Source organism: Apteryx mantelli, chromosome 12 (genome assembly GCF_036417845.1).
Source record: "Apteryx mantelli isolate bAptMan1 chromosome 12, bAptMan1.hap1, whole genome shotgun sequence".
In the NCBI taxonomy this organism is placed as follows: domain Eukaryota; kingdom Metazoa; phylum Chordata; class Aves; order Apterygiformes; family Apterygidae; genus Apteryx; species Apteryx mantelli.
Window position 1 is genome coordinate 13,208,151 of NC_089989.1, and position 22,876 is coordinate 13,231,026.

General features: G+C 66.0%; 1 protein-coding gene across 2 annotated transcripts in view; it reads right to left on the reverse strand.

Annotated features, from left to right (window-relative positions):
• Window positions 1-22,876, reverse strand: part of CACNA2D2 (calcium voltage-gated channel auxiliary subunit alpha2delta 2) — a 273,384-nt gene that overhangs the window by 14,190 nt on the left and 236,318 nt on the right. For both annotated transcript variants that reach the window (XM_067303266.1, XM_067303267.1), the window contains 17 exons: window positions 21,633-21,771; window positions 16,776-16,907; window positions 16,615-16,672; window positions 11,690-11,740; window positions 11,401-11,500; window positions 9,603-9,761; window positions 8,865-8,972; window positions 8,015-8,093; window positions 7,697-7,746; window positions 4,983-5,072; window positions 4,529-4,597; window positions 4,281-4,355; window positions 3,632-3,706; window positions 2,784-2,855; window positions 2,485-2,556; window positions 2,117-2,178; window positions 361-437 (listed from right to left, as the gene is read on the reverse strand). In XM_067303266.1, the coding sequence (XP_067159367.1) occupies window positions 361-437; window positions 2,117-2,178; window positions 2,485-2,556; window positions 2,784-2,855; window positions 3,632-3,706; window positions 4,281-4,355; window positions 4,529-4,597; window positions 4,983-5,072; window positions 7,697-7,746; window positions 8,015-8,093; window positions 8,865-8,972; window positions 9,603-9,761; window positions 11,401-11,500; window positions 11,690-11,740; window positions 16,615-16,672; window positions 16,776-16,907; window positions 21,633-21,771 (1,468 nt within the window). The remainder of the gene's footprint in view (window positions 1-360; window positions 438-2,116; window positions 2,179-2,484; window positions 2,557-2,783; window positions 2,856-3,631; window positions 3,707-4,280; window positions 4,356-4,528; window positions 4,598-4,982; window positions 5,073-7,696; window positions 7,747-8,014; window positions 8,094-8,864; window positions 8,973-9,602; window positions 9,762-11,400; window positions 11,501-11,689; window positions 11,741-16,614; window positions 16,673-16,775; window positions 16,908-21,632; window positions 21,772-22,876) is intronic.

Below are 22,876 nucleotides of genomic sequence, written 5' to 3' on the forward strand. Positions count from 1 at the left end.
AAATACGCAGCGCTCCAGCCTGGCTCCTCTAGCCTAGCTAGCTCGGCTTTTCTCTTCTGGAAACACCTGGGTCTAGCCTGGGGGCTTGGGGTTTTTGGATGCCAAGGGAACCGATTAAACCCTGGCACCCCGGGGGGGCACCCCCAGGAACACAGGTCACCATTTCCTTTAAGATGTGTGTGTGTTCATCTCTGATCAGGTCTTATTTGTCCTCTAACAACAGTTATTCCTGTCTCCTTTTCATAGCGCAAGTTTTTGCTTTTTTTTTTTTCCCCAACAGTCATTTCTCAGTGCCAGCTGGGGGGGTTCAGGGTGAAAGGATGTGAGAAAGGGCAAGAGGAAAAGGAAGGGGCTACTTACACTTCACTTGGAGGATCTGGTCGCTGAGGTTGGCCTGGATGTAGTAAGTGCTGTAGGGAGGTAAAACCAGCCCCAGGCTGCGGAGGGAGAAGGGAGTGTCAGAGCTTGTAGGGAGCCAGCGCCCTCGGCCCTTTGGGGCTGGTGGCACACCACCTCGGGGACACCGGGGCTCACTTTCACACTAAATATATGTTTCTGACCACTGAGACCAAGACCAGACCCCTGGGAGGTGACGGTGTTCAGCGGTGGCTTTCGTGCCTGCGTGCTTCCCCTGAGATAAATGAGTACTGGCTCACGGGGTCCATGTGCTCCCTGGCAAGCATGGCAGAGGTGGTAGCACCTTGGCAAGCATGGCAGAGGTGGTGGCACCCCAGCAGGCATGGCAGAGGTTATTTGTCCTGGTCTTCAGTTTAGATGGGCTGACAACACTGCACACTGAGTGCCTGCCCTGGACAGTTGCTGCACTCCCCGTCCGTGCTGGGCTGGCTTGATGCCCTCCAGGTGACTTCAGGAGCTGTGGCCTGGCTGCAAGCCCCCTCCAAGGCGACAGAGGTTCAAAGGTCCTCGTTCCTCCCTCCCCAAGGAGCCCCAGCGGAGAAGCCCTGGGAAATCCCTAGGGAATAGCTGTGAGCAGGCAGGGCCTCCAGGCAGCACCCAGCGAGTCTTGCCTGCTGCACTAGAGACCACCGCCGCGCTGGATGGCCCCCCATCGCAGCGACGAGGGGCCCGGCGCTCTTGCAAACCAGTTGGGGATGTTATTTCAGCCCTCTCCCACAGCATCAGGGCCTGTCACTGTGTCACCCCTGTGCCATCATCCCCCCTTGACAACATCGCTGTGGGGCTCAGCTCCAGATGGGTGTCACCGTGCCAGCCATAGTGCAAACAGGAGAGGACCTGAGCTGGGCAGGGGACACATAGAGAGGGCAGGAAGGTCCTGGCAGCTCTTGGAGGTAGTGCTGAACTTTGCCAGCTCTTCCTGAGCCATAAGGAAGTTATCGGATGGTGGGGACATCAGGAGGAACATATGGCGCCTTGAAGAATGAAGGCAGCACATGTTGGATAGCACAGACATACTGATGCAGGAGTTACACGTCTGCTGGCACAAACTGGCAGGGACTGGGTGATAAATGCAGAAGGGAGCTTTGCTCTCCTTGTCCTCCAAAGCAGCCAGAGTCATTTCTCACTCAGACAAGCTTCATATTGCCCCCTTGCTGCAAGGACGCAGCTTGTTGCATTGCAGCTTGGCTGCTCCATGCCCAACCTCATGCTGCTTCCACGGGATGCCCGTGTGACAGGCAGAAATGGCAAAGCCAAGTGCTCAGATTGCCCTTTCCCATCAGGCTTGCATGCAGCTGGCAATGGTGTCCCCGTGCAGTGCTTGCACGCCAGCCCTGCTGCAGTCCTGCCCAGGATCTACCTTGCATTCACCTGCAGCAGCCTCGGCATCTGCCCAGAGCCCTGGGGAACATGGCCTGCTGTTTTAGGGACAACCAGCTGAGGGCAGCAGCTTTCGGGAGGGCCCAAACCCTCTAGAAGATCACTGGCTGTGCAAAGACCTAGATGCCACATTTGTAACCCTCTGGCTCATGGGACACATTTGTGGTGGCCTTGGAGACCTCCTGAGTTTTAGCCACAAGACCAAGGGCCTGGGCTGGTTTGGGAGCCCTGCTCTCCCCGTGTGTCCCTGCTTGGTGCACATCCCTGCCGACGCTTGTGTGAACATGCACACGGGCAGAGCGCAGGCAGCACCGCTCACCTGTAGTTGGTGCTTTTGATAGGGGCCCACGTGTAGGTCCTGAACACCTCGTCGATGTATTGCTGCAGGTCAGAAAGAGCGCATGAGGCAGGGCTTCACGGGACCCGAGGAGCAGCCCAGGGCCCGCACCAGGGTGACGGGCCAGGACCCCGACCTTGCTAGCGGGGGGATGCCTGGCTCGGGTGCGGGACCCCAGTCCCAAGCACGGCCGGGCCCAGACAGGGCCCTGCTCTCCTCGCTGCCCGGCACTGGGGATGTGGTGTGCCAGCTGCGCTCTCAGCACCCCGGGGCTTTTGGATGCAACGAGGGTGGACCCCCCCCCCCCCCCCCTTCTCTCCCACTCCACGGGGGACCTGGCAACTCTTTACCTCATCCAGGGACTTGATGAGGGTCTTGATGAATCTCTGCCCGTCGTTCCCATCAATCATGCTTCTCCGGATCTAGGGGACACGAAGGACACGACTGAGGGCCGACGGACGGCTCCGCACACCCCAGCGCGGCTGGCCGCAGAGCTTCTGCGCCTCTGCGCTCAGAGCCCGAGGCTTGTGTCCTGTGGGCGGCTGAGGCCACCCCTCTGCTCGGTCCCAGGGGGGCTCGGCGTGGGCAGGGGCTGGCTGGGGGGGACCTCTGCCTGCAACCTGCCCGCCGCTGCCAGGGTCCTGCCCACCTCCTCCTTGTTCTCGTCCTCCAGCTCGGCGTCGAGGAAGTCCAGCGTCACCGGCTCGCGGAAGTTGATGATCTGCAGGGAGAAGGGGAGAGATGGGGAAGGACTGAGGCCAGACAAACTCGTCCCGGGGCGCCGTGCATCCAGCCCCGGCCCCCGCACACCCTGCGCAGGTGGGTGGGTGGGTGCCGAAATGGCAGCTCCCTCCCCGGCACAGGGCCAGGCAAGCGCACGCCGCGCGCGGGGAGACACAGAGCGCGCCGAAGCCTCATTAGGCAGAACAGGGCAGGAATAAGCAAATAAATCCCCCCGCTGCCTCTGTCCGTCTCTGCTGCTGACGGGCAGCCTATTAATAACGGTGACGAGCTAAGTGGGACGTTTCTGCCAATGAAACATATTGGCCCTGATTGCTGCCGTTCCTCACTGCCTCGTTCCCGGCTCTCTCCCGATGATGAATTCCTGCGATTAGCTCCTCGGCGAGAGCCGGCTCCCCCTCCCCGCGCGCCCGCAGCGCTCGCCGCCCCGCTTTGCCTAATATCCCCAGGAAGGCGTATTTTGTAAAGGGCCTGGCTAATCCCCGCATGCGCCTGTCAGGAAGGGAGCAGGGATCTACGCGTCAGGGCCCAGGGACGGGGCAGTTAGCGCCCGGCACGTGCTGCCCCGTGCCTGGCACTGCCTGCCAGCAACAGCTTTGGGGCAAGCAGCGAGGAATAACTAACTGGGGGTGAAGCCGTGCGTGGCCGTGCCGACGCTGCCAGTGCATGGCTGAGCCCCGCGGAGGAATGTGTGTGCGCACGCACCGCCGGAGGAGGATGCGGCACGGCCGCCGGCTCGGGAAACACCTTTCTCACCTGGGGTTGCAGGTTGGGGTGCAGCAGGACGTAGCCGTTCAGGTCGATGGCGAAGACGTACCCGTTTGCCCCTAACTGCAGGAGGAAAGGAGAGCTCAGCGCTGCTGGTGGCCTGGAGCGACAGCACCACCGGCTCGGCCCCCTTTTCTGCAGGGAAAGATTGCCCCAGGCTGCCTCCTGAGGCTCAAGCTTTTCCATCCATCTCCAAATAGTTCCGTCCCAAATCGCCTTTCATGGAGCCCTGCTATGCAAAGCTCAAGGGGCAAAGAAACCTGAATATAGGTTAAATATAGCTAAAAGCAGCTTTGCTAGTGGTGCCCCCACTGATGCCTGGGTCCCCAGGGAGCAGCTCGGGATGTCCCTGCCTGACTCCACTGGTGTGTGCGCTCAGGGAGATGTTCCCACTGCAGCCCGCAGCCCCCAGCTCCTGCATCCCATCTTTTGCAGCCCCCCAGGCGGGTTGGGGGAGCGGGGCAGTGTCTCGGGGGCTGCTGTGTGCTCATGGGGTTCCCCAGAGCGTGGCCAGCAGTGTGCGCCCACGCACGGCTCGCGCCCCACAGGTTGCAGCCGGGGGCTCTCGTCGCTGCTCGAGGGGGCCGCGGTGGCAGGGACCGGGGTGGGAAAGGTCCCCCCCCTCCCAACCACGCACATTGTATCGCGGCGTCAACTTCTTGATGTCGTTCAGAGCCACGTCGATCCCCATCACGCCCAGGATGAGCTGGTTCTGCAGAGAGGAGAAGGAAAGCAGCAGCGTTACAGGCTGCACGCGGGCACGGGGCCGGGCTCAGCCGGGAGAGCAAGGAGCCAGGATGCAGCTCAGGGACGGCGAAGGAGGAGTCTGGCTCTCGTCTCCCTCCATCACGCTCCATCATCTCTGGCAAAGCCGCTGTCTCCTACCTTCCTGTCGCTGTTGTCCTCCGTGAGGTTGAACACCGGCAGGGTGCCCGTCACCACCAGGCCCAGGCCCTGTGCAGACAGATGGACACCGCTCAGCCGGCTTCTGGTGCCGAGGCCCAGCGCCGCGGGGCGCACGCTGAGGCCGTCGGCCCCCGTGGCTGCGGCACCCCGCGTTAGGTGCCACCGCCCGGACGCCAGCACAGGGAGGAGGGTCCCCCCGGCGCGAGGAAATGTCGGTGCTCGGCACGTCCCCGGGCGGCGCGGGGCCCTGGTGGCAGCAGCGCGGTGCCGCGGGCTCGGCCCCGCTCTCGGACCACGCGTCCCCGCCACGGCCAAGGGACCGTCCCTCCGGCTGGGGCCGCGCGTGGGGTGCAGGGCGAGGGGGCCACGGCGCTGTGCCGAGCGCTGGGGCCCGGCCCGGCTCCGGCAACGCGTCAGGCCCACGCGTCCTCACCAGGGCGTCCTGGTAGACGTTGGTCCACTGGACCTGCTTGGCCCGGTTCCCAGCCAGGACCATGGGTCTGCCCAGCACGTCCAGGTACTCCTGCGGAGACACAGGGCCGGGCGAAGGCGTGAGGCGGGGGGGGCCGTGGCAGAGCCGCGGCACCCAAAGCACCGGCACACGGGGCTGCAACTCCGGCTCTACAGCGGTTCCTTTCGGAGCAACCGAGGGAGAAAGGCGGCCTGGGCAGGGCAGTCTGAGGGGCCGGGGCCACCGGGGTGCACGTGGCACCCGAGCAGCCTGCGATGCAGCCACAGCACCCCGGGGCTCTGCTGGGTGCGACCCAGCCCGCTGCGGCCTCGCTGCACCTGCCCGGCTCCGTGGTGCAGCAAGGCAGGGGGGGGGGCGATGGCCAGAGGCGAACCCGCCTCATTTGAGACAGCAGCCTGTGCCTCCGGCGGCTCCGGGGATTCAATTTTGCACCTCAGGTGGCCACTGGACTGCTGATAAGGGCGTCCAGCCGCCAGAGTCCTGTGCCCACCCGCGCGTGCCGCTTGCACACGCATGGGCGCGCACACACGCGTGAGCGCACGCTTGCACCTGCACGACCGGGGCTGCAGCTGTGCCCGGCGCCCCTGCAGCGCGGAAGGCCGTGCGCTCGGCACCGCGGCACGCGGGCGCCCACTGCGCACACGCCGGGGGGCTGCGGGTGCCTCCCACCGGATCGCCCCCCCCGTGCACGGGCACGCACTGCGAGCCGGTGGCTAACGCTGCTCAACGACCCCCTATGAAATAGAGGGGTTAAAGAAACAACCCCGCGGCGCAGCCGGACGTGCCCAGGCGCCCCGGGGGAGCAGGCACGTGTGCGGCTCCTCGGGGGGAGCGCGGAGCCACCAGCTCCCGGCGTGGTTACGGATCCTGGAGCAGAGGCGGTGGGCCCTGTGAGTCATCCTCAGACACACACAGTGGAGGCAGAAGGGATCCAGCAGCGCTGCTGGTTAATAAATAAGTGACGACAATGATTATGAATAATAAGTTGCTTGGAGCCGGTCCCCAGTTGCAGGCAGAATTAAGGGAGGGGGCGGCTGGCTTGACAGCTGTCAAAACCGACGGGTAATTACTCCAACAGGAAACCAAAATGGGTCTGTCAGGATGAAAACAGGAGCTGCTCTCAATCTGGTCCCTGTTGGGAAGGCACCACGCAGCCCGGAGGGGGAACGGCCAGGCCGGCAGGGACCCGGGCACCGGCGGGGGGCTGTGCGCAGGGGTCCCAGCTGCCAGGGCTGCCCTGGCCGCAGCAGGGACACCAGGGAGCGAGGCTTTGGGCACCCCTTTGCCTTTGCCTTAGCAACCGCTGTCCTTGTTCTTGACGCCGGGGAGCATCTGGGGCGATTCTGGGGGACCCAGATGGACAAGGAGCTTCTCCCCTGGGAAGGAGGCTGCAGGGCAGGTACGACGGCACCAGACAAGGCCCCCGATGGAGGCAACCTCCAGCCGGCAGCAGCGGGCAAGCAGGCTCTCGCCCTGTCCCACGGCTCTGCCGGTGGCGAGGGATGGGAGCGCGGTGAGACCCAGCTCTTGATTTTCTTCCCTAGCAGCTGTGGCAGTGCGGGGGAGCCAGCATGCAGCAGGGACCATTCCCTGGGGCTTTCCCAGGTTCCTCCAGCTGACAGGAGTTTGGGAGAGCGCCGCGGCAGAGACCAGCGGCTGGCACACCTGGAGCACGCACCGGGTGCTGATAACACAGGAACAGCGTTATCACTGTATCTTTGGGCAGTCTGAGCCGAGTCAGGTCTCCAGCAAAGCCCACCTGTGCCACACGTCCGGCCGGGGACGGAGCAGATGAACTGGGAGAGCGCTGGCGGGCAGCTGGGCTTGCTGCTGCTGCTACGCCGCGCTCGACCCCACCGCCCTGCTCCCGGTACACCGGGTTACCCCCCGCTTTGCCCATGGGAAGGGCAGGAGCAGGGCCCTGGCTCTTGCTCTGGGGTGACGGGGCAGCGAGAGGCCTCGGGGCCGTGCCAGGAGAGAGGGGCCAGGCCAGTGCTGCTCCAGCGAACACGGTGGGGACCTTGCAAGGACAACCTGTGTGTTCCCCTCCGCCTGGCACCTCCCGTTCATCGCCTGGCACAGCGACTCTCGTGCAACTCGTCGTATGGAAACGGGGCAGAAAACACTCCCACATCAAAGCCAGCGGGCAAAAAGAGAAGAGGGGACCCGGCGAGCGGAAACCGCCTGGCTCCGGCGGGACAGCCCTGCTCCGTGTGCTCGCTCTCCTGCCCGCGCGGCTGCACTGCTTGCCTGATCGAGCCGCCGGCCCCACGCTCTGCTCTCCGCTGATTAAAGCCTGCTGTTGCCTAATTAGTCACTCAAAAGACGAGAGGTCCGTGGGGAGCGGCAGCAGATGAATCACTTATTTCAATAGCGCCAGGCCTGGCTGAGGGGGCTTGCGGCTGCTCCTCGGTGGGGCGGGAAGCTCAGGCCCCAGCGGCCAAGCTCAGCGGGGCCCTGGCTCGCGCCCCGACGGCTGCCGGCAGCCTGGCCGAGGCCCGGGGCCTCCTGGGCACGGCCGGGCGGCAGGGGCCCGTGCTCGCCACTGCCGGGGCCCCCAGGGGGTCTGCAGCTCTGCAGAGGGCTGGGTACGGCCGAGCGCTCCCCCGGGCTGGCGTGGGACCCCGCGGGGAGGCCACGCTCCCTGCCCGCGGCCAGCAGGCACCCTGCCTTACCTGCGTGTTGATGCGGATGGCGCCGATGGAGGGAATTTCAAAGTAGTAACCTTGGAAAAGAAAGAGAAACGGAGCTGCGGAGACAGCAGGGGGGGAGGCGAAGGCTGCGTGGGGGAGCGTGCGCACGGGGGGCTGAGGGCTGCCCCGGGCAGCGCCGGTCCCAGCGCCTGCGCGACGCCACCACCTGCATGCTGCCCCCGGCCTGACGCGCTCCACGGAGCTCAGCGCTCCCGCTGCCCGGCCCCGGCCTCCCCGCACCGCTGCCCGGCCCCGGGGCCAGGCCTGGGCCCCCGCGGGGCTCCTCTCGGCCCTCCTCACCTTTATTGGCGCAGGCCATCCACTGCAGAGGGGTCACGTCGTAGTTGTGCTGCCCCACGGAGAAGGTGAACACGCGCACCTGCGGAGAGACGGGGGCTCCGGCTGAGGGCCTGCCGTGCCCAGCGGGAAAGCAGCCCCTCCGGCCCCGGCCCACCGCGCTCTCCGAAGCTCCTGCGTGGGCCAGGATCCCCCCGACATGCCTCCAGGGCCTGGGGAGCTGAGAGGGACCCTCCTGCCCTGTCCCCAAGCTCGCCCGCGAGCCCTCGGCTCTCCGTCAGTGTGTCCCGCTGGCCGGCTGTGCGGAGAGCCTGCCGGGCCCAGCGTCTCCCCCGCACGTCAAGGTCGGAGCCGGCTATAAACGGCACCGGCGCGTTAGCCGCCCCATTAGGGGGGCAGTGGCTCGGTGCAGGAGCAGGCAGGCGGGCAGAGAGGATGGCGAAATAGCTCACGGCAAATGAGGCGGAAGCTGGCAATAAGGCTGGAGACAGCCGGCTCCCTTTCCCGGTGAGCGGGCCCGAGCCAGGCACGCAGCCCCTGCCTGAGGACAGCGGGCGGCCGGTCCCGTTCCCGCTCCCGCTGGCGGCGCCGCGTGCCGGCTACACCTGTGAGTAACCCTGTGTTTGCCCGTGCTCAGCCCGGGGGCTCCCGGTGCGGCGCTGCACCGCCAGGTGCACCCCCTGTTTAAACTGCACCTTCCCAGCTGCTGCCCTGGCCCTGGAGAAGACCCCAAATACCTTATACGATGCTGTTTGCAGGCGCAGCCCCCCCAGGGTTGCAACACCTCCCTCCCGTGGGCTGGCGCCGCGGCTTTGGACGCAGCCGGCGCGGGAGGCAGCGCCGGGGCGCTCACCGTTTTATTGGGCCAGTTGTACTTCTCGAAGACGTCCTGCACGCGGTCCTCCCCGCCGTCCGTGAACATCATGATCATCTTGTTGCAGTTGGCACGCGTGATGTTGGACTGCAAGGCAGGGAGAGGGCGGGTGAGGCCCCGCGTGGCACCCTGCCCTGCTGCGGCGAGAGCCGGGGCCCGCGGCCGGCCCGGGCGGCAGGCGAGGGGGCGCCGCACCCCCCTCCCCGTGCCGGCGGGCGCCCGCGTGCTGCACGGCGCGGAGGGAGGGCTGGCTGCGACAGAGCTGCTCTCCTGGCCTGTTTCTCCGGGGTGAAGGTGGCCCAGGTGAACGGGGAGAAGGAGGGGAGCTGTCGGGGTGGAAATTGTGTAGTGGCTATTACTGCTCTGCAGTTAATAGGGTCATTCATCTTTATTTAGCCCAGCGGCCCGCTGGATCCAGCCCTCTCTGACCAGCCCTGCTAACTTTTAATAACGCACAGGAGGCAGCGGCTCCAGCAAAACCTCGGCTCCAGCGCGCGGCACGGCAGGGAGACGTCCCCCGCGGAGATTCCTGCCCCGGGGTTTGTGCCCCCGCCCCGAGGCGCTGCCCAGCAAACGCCGCGGCTGCGTGTCGTGGGGAGGAACCCGAGCCCGCTGCGCGCAGCAGCAGCCTGGCCGTCTCCCCCAGCACCCGTGGGTGCCCCTCCGCCCGCCCTGCGGGTCTGGCCTCCCCCCGTCCCCGCCCCGGCCCCGGCTCACGTTCTGCAGCTGGTCAAAGGCGTACTCAAAGCCAGCCTTGTAATCAGTGGTGCCCTTGGCCACCATCCCCTGCACGTCCTCCTTGAAGACCTTCTTGTTACGGATGTTGGCTTGCACCAGGTGTTTGAAGCACGACACCGGCTTCGCCTTCTCGTTGAACTAGGAGGCAGCAGGGGGGAGAGGGCGCCTGAGACGGGGGCCGCGCCGCCGCCACGGGGGCTCCCCGGCACCCCGGCGATGCCGTAGTGGAGGGGGCTGCCGCGTGCCGGCCCCCGCGCCTGCCCGGAAGGGGGTCTGCGCCGCGGCCAGAGGGGCCGCCTGGTTTCCGGGGTGCTGAGGCTGCCGTTCCCGGGGATCCCCGCAGCAGCTCGGCACTTCGGAAGAGCAGGTCGCTCCATTGCGGAGACCAGCTATGGATCCAGGCCACCGACTCCGACATTTCTAGCCAGTTTAACACGGACACATCCAGCAGCGTCCTCTCGCCACACTGCACTGTGCACACAGCCGTGCACGATCCCGTCCCTCCGCAAAAAAAACGTCCTTCTGCCTCCGCACTGATCCATGAGACGGAAAATGAGCAGGGAATTAAGGGATGATAGATCAAATCCTACAATCAGCCTCCTTGAATGTGCCCCAAGCACCTGGTCTCTTGCCTTGTTATCAGGTTGGCTCAACCTGCAGCGCTTTCATTTGCTCGGGTGCTGCGAGTGGAGTATTTAGGTGCAAAACTCAGGCTGAGGAAAAAAAAACCCCATCAAGGTCATAAACTAAGATGACCAGACCAATTTCCATTTTTAAAGAAAAGGTCGGGGAAGAGCAGCTTCTAAAACTGAATCACGGCGCGTAACGCCCGCCCTGACGTCACGCCGCTGGCAAGGACTGCCTTTGCAAAGCGCCCCGAGAGGGACGCCTAGAGGGTGCTACGCAAAAAGGCAGGTAACCTTAATTTCCATTATTATGATTATGCTCCGTGACTGATGCCCGAGAGCGGGGCAGGGGTAGTGGCAGGAGGGGATGGGGACGTGGCCAGCCAGGCTCCAGCCGGAGGTGTGTTTTGCTGTCAGCCATGGATCACAGGCAGGAGCTGCCGGGGAGGAGGGAGAGGGCACGGCAGGAGCACGGGCAGCCCGCGAGGTGGCTGGCACGTGTGCACGTCTCCTGGGAATCCCCCAGGGACTCGGGGCCTGGGGACACCCCCCATGGCACCCTGTTCCCGTGTGCGGGAAACACCCCAAATCGGAGCCGGGTGCTGGACGAGGCTGCTCTACTGCCACCAGCTCGGCCGCGGTCACAGGAGCGTGGCCGGCGCGGCGCACGGTGGTACGGGGCGGCACGGCACGGTGGCCGGGCACGCCGGCTCTGCCTCCCCGTGCCGCGCCGCGCTGCGCCTGCTGCCGGGATTCGTTTCTCCTTGAGTTGGCCTTGAGCTGCTCAAAAGCAGCTGGCCGCCGTTTTGAGGATTTCTTGCTAAAGGCATCAAAAGAAACGGCGCTCGGCAGATCCGCTGGGGATAACTGTGCCGGAGCGCGCCCGGCACCGCCACCCCCCTCCCGCCGATCAAAGGGCCGGCCGCTCATCGTCGCCTGGATTGTAAGGCCAGAAAGGACTTTGCTTTCATTTGCCGCTGTGCAAAACCGAGGCCGGGCCCTGACCAGCCATTTTCTTGCTTACGTGCAGGACAAGAAACTGCGGCGCGTCCGCAGACACCTGCGCAGCGTCCTCCGGCCACCCACGCAGGGCGGCCGGCAGGCAAAGGGCTGCCCGGGGGGTTGCGACGGCCCCGCGCGGTGGTGCTCACCGAGGCCACGTTGACGTAGTCGTCGTCCGAAAGGGTGTCCAGCATCTCATAGACTGAGGTCTTCATCAGTTTGAGGGTGAGGCCGCTCACGCTGCCGCTCCTGCGAGGGGAACGGGGCGGGGGGGGTTGAGGCTCGCCAGCTCTGCGGAGGGGAGGGGGCGAGGTGCCCCTCACCTGCCCGCCCGCCACCCTGGGGGACACGGGCCTGCGGATGGCGGGAGGCACCTGAGGAGCGTGTCCAGCCCGTCTCCCGGGGGCAGACGGTCTGCCGTGCCCCGCGTATACTCACACGTCCACGATGATGACCATGTCCTTGGGGGAGGAGGCCCCTTGGATGTACCTGCGGGGAGCAGAGCCGGGGGTTGGCGGCGCCCTGGCCAGGTGGCGGGGCTGTGGGTGCCAGGCCAGGTCTCGGGCATGTGCCAGGGCCATCGGCGACCCGGCAGGCGAGGGGCTGCCGGTGATGCCGGGGGCCGAGGCGGGGACGCGGAAAGGCCCACCAAATTGAGAGCGACCTGCTGTTCGATGCCGCAGCAGCCTAACGAGCTCTAAATGCTAAACTCTTCCATCGTCGCGGGCTGTTCCTGCACAGTGACGATGCTGACACACGCACACACATTAAGATGCTATTTACCCCCCCCCCCGGGGGCTTCAAAGGCCAGGCCTGATTAGTTTATTTTTAGCTATCAGGAGAAAAAAAATACTAATAATACGCACATCTTCCCACCGAAAACAATTAGGGAAACCTTCCTCTCCCTTCCAAGAGCAAACGGGGAGCCCGGCTGGCAGCTCCCTGCTGCGGCGTGGGGTGCACGGAGGGGCCCCGCGCTGCCTGCGGGCCAGGAGGACTCAGCCCTCCACGTCCAAGGAGCTTTGACGTCGGCTCGGTCAGGATCAGGCCCCACGTGAACTAATTGGCACTTCATTACTATCAATTACTCCGCATTACTGGGAATTACTTGGGAAGGGACAGCCTTTGATTGCTAATCCCAGTTAGCGATGTTCCCTAATTAGAAGCGATTAGAGCTTCCTTGGGCACGACGCTGAGCGCTGCCCCAGCGCCGGGGCAGGCCCGGCTCCCTTCTCCTGCCGCCGTGGCTTCGCCTGCTCCAGCCTCGGCTTGTGCCGCTGCCCTTGCCTAAGCCACCTCCATCCCCACCTCGCCCCCAGGCTCTTAGATCCCACCCCGGAGCAGCCCCGCGAGCTGGGAGATTTGGGAGAGCCGGCTGCTTGTGGTGTGGGTGCCGGGGGCCGTTGGCGATCCAGCACCCGGGCGCTCGCCTGCCTGGCCGGCTCCCCGCAGCCTCCCCGTGCCGGCGGCGGGCGGAGAGGAGCTGAACTAAGATGCCGCTCTTAATGGATTGTGGCAGTGCATTTATCTCCAGGTGCCCTGCTCAGATTAATACTCAGGGCTCCGCACGAAAAGGCTTTATTTAATAGGGCCATTTATCAAGGGAGGGGAAAAAAAGCGAGAGGCGCTGGCTAGCGCGGGCAGCGTGGGCAAGCCGACGGCTCCGCTGGAGCCGCACGCTCTGCCCTTCCCCGGGGAAGAGGTTGGCGGCAGGATTTCGACCTGTAAGGGAGGCACGGTGCTATCCAGGACCCAGACCAAGGGCTGCCCTGAATCCCTGGGAAATGGGAGAGGACCGCTGGGAGCAGCCGAAAGGCAAGACGGGGTCCTCTCCTGGGCCGGAGCAGAGCACCCACCTCCCCGGTAGCCCTGCACACACGCTTGCACCAGGGGCCGGTGCTGGCGCCCGAAAGCCAATTTGGCCCAGGGGGGTGCGAGCAATCCAAACTCACGCCAAGCCCGCAGCGGCTAGCGCGACAGGGCTCTTGCAAGACTGCAGCCGCGCTGCTGGCCGGGCTAGCAGGAGGGGAGCTGGGCTAGCAGGAGGGGAGCTGGGCTAGCAGGAGGGGAGCTGGGCTAGCAGGAGGAGGGCCGGGCTAGCAGGAGGGGAGCTGGGCTAGCAGGAGGAGGGCCGGGCTAGCAGGAGGAGGGCCGGGCTAGCAGGAGGAGAGCCAGGCTAGCAGGAGGAGGGCCGGGCTAGCAGGAGGAGGGCCGGGCTAGCAGGAGGGGAGCCGGGCTAGCAGGAGGAGGGCCGGGCTAGCAGGAGGGGAGCTGGGCTAGCAGGAGGGGAGCCGGGCTAGCAGGAGGAGGGCCGGGCTAGCAGGAGGGGAGCTGGGCTAGCAGGAGGAGGGCCGGGCTAGCAGGAGGGGAGCTGGGCTAGCAGGAGGGGAGCTGGGCTAGCAGGAGGGGAGCTGGGCTAGCAGGAGGGGAGCTGGGCTAGCAGGAGGAGAGCTGGGCTAGCAGGAGGAGGGCCGGGCTAGCAGGAGGGGAGCCAGGCTAGCAGGAGGGGAGCCGGGCTAGCAGGAGGAGGGCCGGGCTAGCAGGAGGAGGGCCAGGCTAGCAGGAGGGGAGCCAGGCTAGCAGGAGGAGGGCCGGGCTAGCAGGAGGGGAGCTGGGCTAGCAGAAGGAGGGCCGGGCTAGCAGGAGGAGGGCCGGGCTAGCAGGAGGAGGGCCGGGCTAGCAGGAGGGGAGCTGGGCTAGCAGGAGGGGAGCTGGGCTAGCAGAAGGAGGGCCGGGCTAGCAGGAGGAGGGCCGGGCTAGCAGGAGGGGAGCTGGGCTAGCAGGAGGGGAGCTGGGCTAGCAGGAGGAGAGCTGGGCTAGCAGGAGGAGAGCTGGGCTAGCAGGAGGGGAGCCGGGCTAGCAGGAGGAGGGCTGGGCTAGCAGGAGGAGGGCCGGGCTAGCAGGAGGAGGGCCGGGCTAGCAGGAGGGGAGCTGGGCTAGCAGGAGGAGGGCCGGGCTAGCAGGAGGGGAGCTGGGCTAGCAGGAGGAGGGCCGGGCTAGCAGGAGGGGAGCCGGGCTAGCAGGAGGAGGGCCGGGCTAGCAGGAGGAGGGCCGGGCTAGCAGGAGGGGAGCTGGGCTAGCAGGAGGAGGGCCGGGCTAGCAGGAGGGGAGCTGGGCTAGCAGGAGGAGGGCCGGGCTAGCAGGAGGGGAGCCGGGCTAGCAGGAGGAGGGCCGGGCTAGCAGGAGGGGAGCTGGGCTAGCAGGAGGGGAGCTGGGCTAGCAGGAGGAGGGCCGGGCTAGCAGGAGGGGAGCTGGGCTAGCAGGAGGAGAGCCGGGCTAGCAGGAGGAGGGCCGGGCTAGCAGGAGGAGGGCCGGGCTAGCAGGAGGAGGGCCGGGCTAGCAGGAGGGGAGCCGGGCTAGCAGGAGGAGGGCCGGGCTAGCAGGAGGGGAGCCAGGCTAGCAGGAGGAGGGCCGGGCTAGCAGGAGGAGGGCCGGGCTAGCAGGAGGAGGGCCGGGCTAGCAGGAGGGGAGCCGGGCTAGCAGGAGGGGAGCCGGGCTAGCAGGAGGGGAGCTGGGCTAGCAGGAGGAGGGCCGGGCTAGCAGGAGGAGGGCCGGGCTAGCAGGAGGAGGGCCGGGCTAGCAGGAGGGGAGCTGGGCTAGCAGGAGGGGAGCTGGGCTAGCAGGAGGAGGGCCGGGCTAGCAGGAGGGGAGCTGGGCTAGCAGGAGGAGGGCCGGGCTAGCAGGAGGAGGGCCGGGCTAGCAGGAGGGGAGCTGGGCTAGCAGGAGGAGGGCCGGGCTAGCAGGAGGAGAGCTGGGCTAGCAGGAGGAGGGCCGGGCTAGCAGGAGGGGAGCTGGGCTAGCAGGAGGGGAGCTGGGCTAGCAGGAGGAGGGCTGGGCTAGCAGGAGGGGAGCTGGGCTAGCAGGAGGAGGGCCGGGCTAGCAGGAGGAGGGCCGGGCTAGCAGGAGGGGAGCCAGGCTAGCAGGAGGGGAGCTGGGCTAGCAGAGCTCAGCAGCCCCCTTAGGACCGGCCTGCCAGTCTCCTCTCCTCTAATAACCTGCGCAGACGCTACGATTGAGAAGAGTTAATAATTAACGCGGAGCAATCAAAGACAATTAACCGTAATGGCGGGACCATTAATCTTCTGCCAAGGAGAGGGCCTGCCTGGTGCCGGGCACGCTGCCTCTCGGGCGCACGTGCCGGGGGGGCCACAGGGCCCGGCAGGCAGCTGAGCAGGGGTTAAGCCACACAGGCAGGATGGGGCCGCGGAGCTGCTCCGGCTGGGAAGTGTCCAGGCTGGAGCGCTGGCCTCTCCCCGCCGCACGGGGCACCTGCCGCCTCCAGGCTCCCAAGGGGCCCGTGCCCGGCTGCAGATAAGCAGGCGCCGGAGTTTAAAAGCGAGGCTTGAGCCAATCTGCCACGGTTTATGCAAACACCGGTTATTAAAAACCTTCCCTGGCGGTGATTTGTTTTTCTTTATCACCTTCCCAGGGCTTTGGCTCACGAGGCCCCTTGCCGAGAGACCCCGCGGGGCGGCCCGCGTGCTCGGGCGAGGAAAGCGGGCGCTGCCAGCGACACGGTGGAAAAACAAGCCAAGCCCGGCGGGCCAGGCGAGGCGACGGCACCTGCTCGGAGAGGGCCGCGAGGGAACACGCACCCGCAGAGCTCTTCCGCCAGGAGCCGGGGGCTGCCCGGGGAGCGACGAGGAGCCCCCCGCCCCCGTGAGCAGCGCCGTCATTAGCGGCGCCAAGCGAGCCCGTCTACCCGGGCTAACGGTAAGCGGTGCAACCACGCTTAACTTGGTGCGCAGCTAAACTGATGCTCGCAGCTATCGCTTAACCACAGTCTGTCATTGTCTTTGTATTTATCTCCCTGTCCTTCTGGCTCTGGTTTTCAAGAACTGTTTGTTTTTTCCGTTTAAATGGGTTGCTACGGGAATGCTGGCAATGAATAAGCGTGGCATTTCCAATTGCAGCGGCGGAGGGGGGGGGAGCGGAGATCGCTACCTGGTTTATCTGTATCTAAGGATTTATCTGCCTATCTCCCTCCGTCTTTCCAGCGCTGGGAAGAGGGGAGGGGAGCAGGAGATGAAAGCTGCAGCTTGGATGCCCCTGCCTGTGTTATTGTATCCATTTTCCAATGCCAACGATGTGTGAAATGAAAATTGGACAGAGCTGGCTGCTCCTGGACCTGGAATTTCAGAGGGCCTACAAAGGATGCAAGGAGAGGGGGAAGAGAGCCGGCCGCCGGGAGGGAAGGAGAAGGGAAGACGGGGCGCAGGAGGGGACTCGTGCACCCCTCCGGGGCTGCGCTGGGCCCCTGGCAGAGCGGGTCCCCTCCTGCGCGCGGGACCCCAGCCCGGGCGGCCCGTGCAGCCCCAGCCTCCGCTCCCTGCTCCCCCCCCCGCCCCCGAAGCGGCCCTTACCACGGCCTTCTGCGGACGTCGTAGAGGTCGATCTTGTTGGGTGCTCTCCACGGCGTGGCTGCGGGCAAGGGGGGGCAGTGAGCGAGGCGCCGGGGGCCGGCGGGTGCTGCGGGGGCGCCCAGCACAGAGGGACCCGGCGCCCGGCTCCCCGCGCCGCACACCTGGGTAGTAGCGGGTGACGCCGGTGGCGCTGCCGAAGACCTGCCAGAGCAGGGAGGGGTCCTCCTTCCGGTTCTCGATGAAAACGTCCTCGAGGGCCTGCGTCCAGTTCAGCTCGTTGAGGATCACGGTGGCTGCAAGAGAGCGAGGCGGCGGGTGGGCGGGCGCGCGAGGGGTGCCAGGGCCCCGCGCGGGAGCGAGAGGGGCAGCGGAGACGCGGGCTGGCTTTGGGAGGCGATGGGGACCGGTCCCTGCAGCAATGCCAGGGGGCAGGGGAGGAAAACGCAGGCTGGAAGGACGCAGCGCGTCCCTTCTGCCCCTTCCCGAGGGATCAGCCACTGGAGGAGCCCCAAAAGCCACCCGGCCCTGGGCACGTGCTTGCCACCGGCGACCAGCTGGGAAATAAATGGGGGGCGTCCGCGCGAGGACGATGTCCAGAGCATCCCGGGCGGGCGAGGAGGGGAAGCCGAGCCGCTCTGCATTCACGCTGCCCTCCGCACCCGACGCAAAAGCAATTAAGATGCCAGCAAACAGAGGTTTTAAATTATTCAGCTATTAAAGCGCAAGATAAGCTCAGAGCAGCCCGAGCCTGTGATTAATCAGACGGGGCTGGGGCTGCGCGGTGCAGCGGGCAGCGACGGGGGCAGCTGGGGCAGTGGGTGGCCCGCGGGGAGGGTGTTGGGGGCAGGCAGTGGGGGCAGTGGGAAGCAGCTCTGGGTGCTCGGGGCACGAAGTTGCGGCTCCTCATTAGGATGTTCGACAGTTTAACCTTTTGCCTTGCTTTTTTTTTGGAATGGAAAACAGAGCAATCCCGTGGGAAGCACCCCTGGGACCACATCACAGAGACGAGGCAGCCCGACCGGGTCAAAGAGCATCTCCAGCCTTGGGGCGCGCAGCCTCGCTAACGCCCAGGCCCGCTGGTCCCGCCGGACCTCGGGCTGCGGCGTACGACCACCTTTTCTCTCCAAAACCTGCACCAAAACAGAGCTCTCGGTCGTGGGCACTGCCCGCTGAAGGAGATTTCTTCTTCTCTCAGAAAGATGCGCCTTCAAACAGCGATTTACCGCGGCCGGATCTCTGAAGCCATTTCTCAGGGCAGCGCACATACGGAGTTACGTTATCTGTATGCTCACTACGATTTCTTGTTTGGCTCTGTCAAAGGGTGTTTTTTTTTTTGCAGGGAGCAGAGGCCACGAGGCGGCTGGCAGGTCCCCTGGGGCAGAGCGGCCGTGCGGCACCGCCAGCTGGGGCAGGGGGCAGCGCGGGCACCCGACCCCACGGAGACGGCGCTCTGATGGCACGGAGGCTCTGCGGCCACCGGGAGCCCCTCAGCCTCCTTTCGGGGGGCAGGGGCAGCCACGCCAGGCCTCGTGCAGGAAGGCAGCCCCTGCGCACGAAGGCAGCCCGTCCCCTCCTTGCACATGAACGCAGCCCTTGTGTCCTCCCTGCGCAAGCGTGCAGCCACTATAGCCTCCCTGCCCATGAATACAGCCCTGTCCCCTCTCCCTGTGCATGAATGCAGACCCTGTATGCTCCCTGTGCATGCACATGGCTCTATACTCTCCCTGTGCATGAGCGCAGACCCTGTATGCTCCCTGTGCATGCACATGGCTCTATACTCTCCCTGCGCATGAACGCAGCCCCTGTCCCCTCCCTCTGCACGAAAGCAGCCCCTGTACCTTCCCTGTGGATGAACACAGTCCCTATATCCTCCCTGTGCACGAATGCAGCCCCTATACCCTCCCTGCACATGCACAGGGCCCTATATCCTCCCTGTGCATGAATGCAGCCCTGTCACCTCCCTCTGCACGAAAGCAGCCCCTATCCTCTCCCTGTGCATAAACACAGTCCCTATAGCCTCCCCGCACATGAACCAAGCCCCTATATCCTCCTTGGGTATAAACACCCTGTATCATCCCACGCTCATGAACGCAGCCCTATACCTTCCCAGCGCACACAGCAACGAGCCATAGCCGAACACCAGGCCCACGGGTCGGAGGGCTGAGCTTCACAGCCGGGACGGCTCCTGCCCTTCGGGTTGAGGCCAGGCCTGCAATAAGGCCACGTGCCAGGCTCTGGGACGCGGCCCGGGGCAGCGGAGGCTCTGGGACGGAGCCGAGGCATCACGGCTTGGCCTGCGCGGGGCCGAGAGCCGCTCTCTTGGAGGGCTTCCCCGGCCCGACCCGGCCCGGCCCCGCGGCTGCCCCCTGCCCCCTGGTCCCGTCCCCATCCTGTCCCTGTCCCCCTCAGGGTAAGCCCAGCCCCACCCCGCCAGCGAGCGATCGCAGATTTAATTAAAAGTGGCACAGTAAATAAAACACATATAGGATGCAATTTGCGTGTGTAGCGAGGGGTGACGGCGGCGGGCGTCTCCGCGGTGTTTTAATTAGCGTGCCAGGCAGCGATAGCGCCTCTCCAGCGCCTCGGCGGGCAGGGGGGTCCCGCCGGGGGCGACACGTCCTGCCGAACGCCTGCCGGCCCCCCGCGCCCCTGGGAGCAGCGCCGTGCCGGGGCCGTCCGCTGGTCCCCCGCGGCTGCGGCACAGGCGCCCGCGCCGGCCCCACGGATGCCCCCGGCGCTGCTGCGCCGGCGAGCAGCGCCCGCTGCCCGAGCTGGGAAGGGGCTTCGTGCCGGGCCCCTCCACGCCTGCCCCGTCCCTTCCCAGCCGCCGCTTCTCCAAAGGGGCTGCGAGTCCCTGGAGCAAGTTAATCTCCAATTTGCTTTCGCGGCGCAGCTGAGCGCGGTGATTTATGTGGCTCTGGCAGGGCATCAGTGATTGTGTCGTCTGAAGAGCAGGGGGTTAGAAATAATGAATATTTCATCCCGCGCAGCCCACCCTGCTCTGCCTCCCTCCCCCCGCTCTCATGATTTGCTTCATTAGCTGCTTGGCCTGTGCTAGCTGGGTAATAAAACTAATTGCAATTCCTAATCCACTGACGCCGATGCGGTGAAATCGCTCCACCGATGTGGCGCTGGGTACGTACACGCCAGGACCGACTCCGCGTATTGGTTCGTGATGGAAAACACCGTTAAATAAAGGCACAAGAGCTCAGCTCCCAGCGCCGCTGCAACGCTGCCCGGGAGCCCTCGGCAAGCGCAGCCGAGCCGGGCCCCGGGCAGGGAGGCGAGGGGGCGCTGAGGACCGCGCTGCCCGCGGCGCGGGGATTCGCCCGGCCGCGCAAGCTGCCCTCGGCGCGGTGCCGCGTCCTCGGGGAGGAAGGAGCGAGGGAGCTCTCGCAGCGGGTGCCGCACGCCGCCCGGCCAGCAGCAGGATCTGACCCTGGAAGCAGGACGAGGCCGGCGGCTGCTGGCGGACGAGCGTCCGGCCCGGAGCGGTTAGCAGCTGGCTGCGATCGGCGCAGAGCAGCCGCTAGAGGGAAATGGAGACCGACTGTCGCCTTGCGAGCCGGCCCCGGCGCCGACCGGCGTGCGGCAGGTCCTCCTCCTCCGCCAGCAGCCCCCCCGGCACCCGGCCTGCCACCCCAGGCGGGCGCTTGCGCGTGCCCGGGCCTGGGGCTGCGTTGACGCCGTCCTGTTTAACGGCGCTGAGTCGCCCTTTCTGCACGGATTTCGCCTGCGTTTTCTACCCTTTCCTAACCTCGGCCCCAAAGCAGCCCACGGCTGACATTTCCACCACCGCAGCACACGCCACCAAAGAGCGCGGTGCCTTCTCCTGTTGCTTTGAGCCTGCCGCCTGGTAACTTCATCGGGTGCCCTCAGCTCTTGGGTATGAAAAGCAGTGAGCAGCCACCCCTGCTCCGCTTGCTTCCACCCGTTCGGGGCGGCTCAGCTCCCTTTCACGAGCTGGGAGTCCCCGTCTCCGTCATTGCTCCCTGCACAGAGCTGCTCGGTCTCTCTGATCATCTTTGACGCCGGCTTTGAACCTCTTTTAGCTCTGCCGAACTCCTTCTGCGGGGAGGATCACAAGGGCCGAGCGTTCGCGACGTGGGCACGGCTGACATCTACACTGTGCCGTAATTATCATCTCCGCTCTGCTCTCCATCCCTTTCCTAGTAACTCCCAACGCTCCGTTGGCCTTTTTGACCCCAGCTGAGCCCGGAGCCGACACTTTGCAGGAATTACCTGCGACTGCCGCGTCTCTCCCGCCGAGCGGCTCCGCCAGCCCTTCCCGGCAGAGCGTGACACGAGAGCGCCGGGCAGAGCAGGGCACGTCTAAACACCGCACAGCTGTGACCACGGGGGGACGACGAGCCGCTCCCTCCCTGTGCGGGGGCACCGGCAGCCTCTGGCTCGGCCAGGACCCCTGCGGCAGGGCCGAGCGGGCTCGGCTGGGCGGCGCTGAGACGCTTCACTCCATGTGAGGCCCTGCCTGGACGGCGGCGGATTCCGCGGTCCTGCCAGCTGCCTCTCCGTGCACGCTTCCACGTGCTCCCCCGGGGCCATGCTGCCCCTGTGCCCACCCTGGCTCCCCTGCCCCGTCCCCCAGGGCGAGGGGCTCCCTTCTCACCCCGCAGGCACAACCGAGCCCCTCTGATGGCTCGAGAGGTCCCGGGTGACGTGTGAACCCGCTGGCTTCTCAGCAAGCCCACCAGCCCCGTGGGCGCCGGCAGTTCGCGCGGCACGGGGAGCCGGCCCGTCCCCAGCCGCCAGGCGTTTCGCCTCCAGCGTGCAGCCGGGGCCGATCCCGCGCGCTGGATGCCAGGAGGTGCGGAGGCGGACGGACGTCCCGCGCTGCTGCAGCCTTGCAGAAGACATGTCTTCTCCTGCGGGCCCCTGGGGACGCGGCCGCTTGCTCGCCGCAGCGACCCGCGCTGCCTCCCCGAGGCGGGGGCACCGAGAGCAGGAGGCGCCCGGGCGCAGCCGGCGGCACGGCAGCCGGGCGGCGGAGGGGCACTCACAGCCTTTGTAGATGTCCGTGGGGATCTGCACGGCGGCGTACGAGTAGTTAACCTTGGTCTTGAAGTTGGCATCGTCTGTGAACTCCAGCTTCAAGGAGTTGGACTTCTCTCTCTCGATCTCTTCCCCGTCCGGATCGTCCTGGGGAAGGAGCAGAGCGCGCGCGGTTAGCCAGGTACGGCCAGGCAGGGCGGCAGCGCCGGCACCGCAGCGAGGCGCCTTCGCAGCCTGCCCGGGGCCCGCGGGCACCCGCCGGCGCGGGCGGCGCAGCCTGGCACGGCCCCGCGCCGCTCCCCAGCCCCGGCCAAACGGCCCCGCGCGGAGACCCGGCAATGCCAGCTTGCGCGCTGGGGACTTTTGGGGGCTTTTGGCAGGAGCCGCCGGTGCGGGCTGGGACTGCAAGGAGGCGCTGCTGCGGGTCTCAGCGCCGCCGGGGTCCGCGCAGCCCCAGCGCCAGTCCCGCCAGCACGCCGGGGCCGAGCTGCAGACGCAGGGAGCCGGCGCGCGTGAGGATGAGCGGAGCCTTCAGCTCCGGTTAACCTTGCCTCGCTGTTCTTGGTGGCGCGGCAGGTATTAAATCAGACAAAAAAAAAAATCAAACAAAAAAACCCCACCAACAAAAAAAGCCTTGAAAATCAATTAGCAGCAAAAGGCAACTATCAAAGAACAAATTAAAACGGAGTGCAGCTTAGTGCTCTGTCAATAAGCAATGCAAACAATATTTAATTATGGTGGAGAGATGGCAAATTCCCCACTGCCGGCGCTGGAACGCACTCCCGCGCTTTCACACTCCCCTTCTCTCCCCCTTCCCGGCTGGCGTTGCTGGATCCCAGGCAGCGGCGCTGCGCAGAGGATCCTCCGGCTGCCCCTGCGGAGATTTCCCCTCTCGGAGAGGTAAAAGTTCTCCTCTCGCAAACGTGGGGCAGATCAGGCTCCCGCGGGAGCCGGGAGCCAGGGCAGGCGCCGAGCAGACGGAGCCACCGCAGCCCGGCTGAGCACGCCGCTCCGCCACCGCCGGGAAGGACCTGTGCAGCCAGCGGAGAGGAAAACGGGCAGGGGGGCTGGCTCCTTGCCGAGCCCGGGCTGGCTCCCAAAGCCCCGGGAAAGGCAAGGGGAAGGACCGCGGGGCTGGCCGAGGCGCCTGGAGAGGAGGGAGCGAATTCTCCTCGAGCGGCAGCTCCGTGCCTTCGCCCCTGCGCCTCTCGCCGCCGGCAGCGCCGTTAACACCGTCTCCCCTTGACTCTCG